Source organism: Cornus florida, unplaced genomic scaffold (genome assembly GCF_030987335.1).
Source record: "Cornus florida cultivar Cherokee Brave unplaced genomic scaffold, ASM3098733v1 CherokeeBrave_3.0.0_Hap2_Chr11, whole genome shotgun sequence".
NCBI lineage: Eukaryota > Viridiplantae > Streptophyta > Magnoliopsida > Cornales > Cornaceae > Cornus > Cornus florida.
The window spans coordinates 103,737,526-103,741,689 of NW_026775581.1; the positions used below are offsets into that span (position 1 = coordinate 103,737,526).

The following is a 4,164-nucleotide window of genomic DNA, read 5'->3' on the forward strand; positions in this document are numbered from 1 at the left end:
AAGATTCTTTTATCACTTCTTCTATACTTCTCAGATTTTTGGGACATATATTTTATATGATGAATTATACTGATCTTTCGTGAAGTCTGGGTAAATTACACACAAATAGAACATTCGACTTTTGTTACTTTTACCTCTCTAACAGTGTGAAATATTTTTCATACTTTCATCTAATTTAATAATAAAATTGTCAAATTAAAATACTTTATTATATTTTTTTCATCTTGTAAACAATATATATTGCCTTACTTAAGTTTTTTTTTTTTTTTTAATTTAAAGAATAGACCTAATCAAACTCTAAAAAGATACCTTATCAAATATCATTAATTTTTTTTTTTTTTATAAAATTTAATAATATAAATTGATATGAAAATTTATAATAAAAAGTTATTCAGGAGGTAGTGTAATTTAACCTAAGAAGAGCAAGGGTTTCAAAATGAAAATATATATATATATATATATATATATATATTTATTTATTTATTTATTTATTTTATTTTATTTTTAAATCCAAAATAAGGAAAGCGGTTAGCAGAAGAAACCGAGTACGAAGAGATGATTTCCTTTTCTCCAAGAAAAGCAAAGCGAATAAAAAGAAAACAAGGGCTAAGAAAGAGCAGAATAGAAGAGAAAGGAGAGAGGAAGCTGAATAAACATTGACAATTTCTATCGTTAGAATAAGTTCTTGTAACTACCATATATATATATATATATAGTGGATCGCAAGGAAAGAAAGGGGAATAATGGCGTCTGAGGATGAATTGAGACAGAAATTGGAAGGTTTGCAGAAACAGCTGGGAAAGAAACAAATTTTCGAGCAAGCAGTTTTTTCCATCAAGTCTCTCCTCCTACAAAGCTATCCCTCTGCTTCTCCGTCTCTCCAAAAATTGGTAAAACCCTATTAATCCCTCATCAAAATTTTAAATCACTTCATATCGATTTCCCATTATTTTGTTTATGAAATTTAGTACTGCTATTGTTAGTCTTCGGTTGGATTTCATGGATCGGGATGGATGTTCAATTGTTTTGCAGTTGGGTTCGATTTATTTTTTATATGCAATGGTTTTTATCTTTGTAAAAAGGGTTCACTTCACAGAATTGTATTTCTCGTGTCGTAATAGAATAATTGCATATGAATATATGATCTTGCACTCAATTGTTCTTATAGTACTTCATTAAAAGGGTTGAATTGAAATGTTTCTTTTTTCTTTTTTTCTTCCATTTTCTTTCTTGGACTCGGGAATTGAATTGAAGAATAAATTATTGTTAGAAAATTTTTGGTGCATATTCTAATTATAGGCATCATGTCTGGTCTAATTCCCAAGCTCTATGTCAAGGTTTTGAGTCGGGTAAAAAGAGAAGAAAGAAAAAAAATTATAGCCATCATGTAGTGGGGACTCATTTGCTGAACATTGTTGCAGTTCTATTCTGTTGTATGTCGCGTTGCAACTGTATTGAGGACAAGATACACTGCTCCTGGATTCTGGGTTACTGGGATGGGGCTTTTCGTGGAGGCTGAGCAGATGGTGTCCGAGTCGTCTGAAAGAGAACAATTGCGGAGTTGCATTGCTCAAGCTAAGGAGCAGTTGCGTGATTTGGAAACTCAGTCTGATGTTTCCGAAGCTGAACAAAATAGAGGAAACAGAGGTCGATCACCATTTCCTTCCCAATATTTTTAGTACAGCATCCTTCAATTTACTATACTGACGTTACCATTGGTTAGAAAAGTTGGAATTGACACTTTCTATTTTACATCTCTTTATATATATTGGTTCAGGCTTCCTTTTCGAAGGGCATCTCACCGTGGATCCTGAGCCTCCACAGCCTCAATGGCTGGTGCAATCAAACCTGTTAACAACCGCTGCAACTCTGTTCACAGCTCAATCTTCTCAAGGTCAAGATGGAAATAGTAACACATCAGAAAGTGCTACCAATCTACTTCAAGTGCTCATAGATAGCCTTGATAGTGATGTCCCATTGGTATTTTTTACTTTCTTTTCTCAGTTTCTTTTTAACACTCAAAATTTTCTGGAAGTTCCACCTTTTGTATTTCTTGATATTAAAAAATGAATAGCTAGAAGTTTGGTTTGAAAAGGAGAATTGGCTTTTGTTTCCTATTGAGTTGAATATAGAAATTAATGATGATCTCATGCAAGTTCCTTTTTGCTCTCAGATTCTGGAGGATGGTCATGTTGCACCAAGAGCACCACCTGCCAGTAAAAAAGTGGTGGCAAACCTTCCTGTTGTTACTATTACAGAAGAAATCTTCGCCAAGCTTGGACCAGATGCAGAGTGTTCTATTTGCAAGGAGAACTTGGTTGTGAGCGACAAGATGCAAGAATTGCCTTGCCAGCACACCTTTCATCCTCCATGCCTTAAGCCATGGCTGGTAATATACCATAACTGACTTCTTAGTGAAACACCAAAATATTTTTGCTTGCATTTCTTATGGATCTATATGCTGTTGCTCCCATCCCATGATAATTTTCTAGGGCTTTGTGATGAATAAACAATTAATTTAAACTAGATTCTTTTACCATTGAAACATAATTCTACTTGTGGCAGGATGAGCACAATTCTTGTCCTATTTGTCGTCACGAACTGCTAACTGATGATCATGCCTATGAAAGTTGGAAGGAGAGGGAGAAAGAGGCCGAGGAAGAGAAGAGAGGGGCTGCAAATGCCGTTCGTGGGGGTGAATACATGTATGTTTAGGTGAAAACACTTGTTTTGCATCCATGTTCAATAATTTATAATAGTTACTGGTACATTTTAATTTTTTAGTGTAAAAGTTCATGTTCCAACTTCCCATCTTGTTACTTTTTTTCCTTCATAAATCCTATCTTTGTTACTTCTCATTAGGGTTGGTTATGTTCCCAGGAGATTTGAGTTTAATTTGATAATTTATTGGAAATGTTTTTTATGCAGAAGATATTTATGTGAAAGGTGCAAACTAATTTTTGTCCCCTTGTATTTATTGCTTGTAAATTTTTTTTTTTTTTGGGTGTGTGTGTGTGGGGGGGATTACTTTTTTTTTTTTTTTAGGCTAAGTGTATTAATTGTCTCAGAATTACCTTCTTGCTTCTCTTGAAAATAGCCCTATATCTTCTATTGGAATTTAAAAGTCTCATAGGTTACTCCTTTAATATGTACTCTTATAAGATAATGTGAGATTCTCTTCTGAGGTAAGTTTGGGAATTTTTACATGAAAGTTATGTTTAAGCTTTGGGCTAGTCACTGGCATAAGTTTGGGCAATTTCTTTCTTGTTCTTTCTATTGCTAATTCTTTCATCATCACCCCTAGCACAATAGCCCATAGCCTTGAGGATTTGACTGCTATCTCGTTTTATTTATTTTTTAAAAGAAAACAATAAATGATATCAGTGGAAAGAAGAGTATGAAACAAAGAAATATGAGTTGCTTTTGATGGCAAGGATAACGACTCCTCGAAGTCTTAGGTGCAAGGAATAAATAGGTTGACACGTGAAGGAAAGGAGCTTCTAGTCCATAAGCTTAACTATTCAGTATGTTGTTCTTTGCAGCGTAGCTCTCAAGGAAGGACTTCGTCTCACTAGTTCTTTCATTTATTTTCTAGGAGAAGAATTCTAGCTCAGATTATGGGTCATGAAAGGATTATCTTCAGTGCACTTCGCATGTTCAAGATTTGCATGACTTTTTGGTGCCTCTTAATGGAAGTTTTACTTTCTTAAAAAAAGAAAGAAGAAAGAAAAAATTGGTTAAGTTAATTAGGTCTGTGATGATGTTCCTTATTGCTCCATTGATTCATAGTGCGAATTACTCAAGTAGTTTTCTTTAGTAGCGTTTTCACGAAGTAGCCCATGAGCTTTCTTGAACTTGCTAATTAGTTCTTTGGAAGGTATGTTCAGGACCACCCAGTCCAAGTCCTGCCACAACAGGGTCTTCGGAGGGATGACATGAGATAGATCTAAGCCTTGAGACTTGAACTCGTACAGATACTGATAATCATCTATAGTCTTCAATTCTTTATGCTCTGATTAAATGTTTTTAAGTTAGAAAATTTTATATTATTTTCTATATCAATGGATATCTAAACCCTTAGAGGTATTTGGTAACCTCACTACCTTTTTTCCTCTCTTACATCTTCTCTTAAATGTTCCTTTTTTTTCCCACCACCTCACTTGC

At 34.1% G+C, this 4,164-nt stretch overlaps 1 protein-coding gene across 1 annotated transcript; it reads left to right on the plus strand.

The window, feature by feature from the left end:
* The first annotated feature begins 527 nt into the window (after nucleotides 1-527).
* On the plus strand, nucleotides 528-2,930 carry LOC132284372 (E3 ubiquitin-protein ligase AIP2). The gene is made up of 5 exons (XM_059786473.1): nucleotides 528-890; nucleotides 1,422-1,647; nucleotides 1,778-1,980; nucleotides 2,174-2,389; nucleotides 2,566-2,930. The coding sequence occupies exons 1-5, from the start codon at nucleotides 744-746 to the stop codon at nucleotides 2,713-2,715; spliced, it is 942 nt and encodes a 313-aa protein (XP_059642456.1). The 5' UTR covers nucleotides 528-743; the 3' UTR covers nucleotides 2,716-2,930.
* Nucleotides 2,931-4,164: the final 1,234 nt, after the last annotated feature.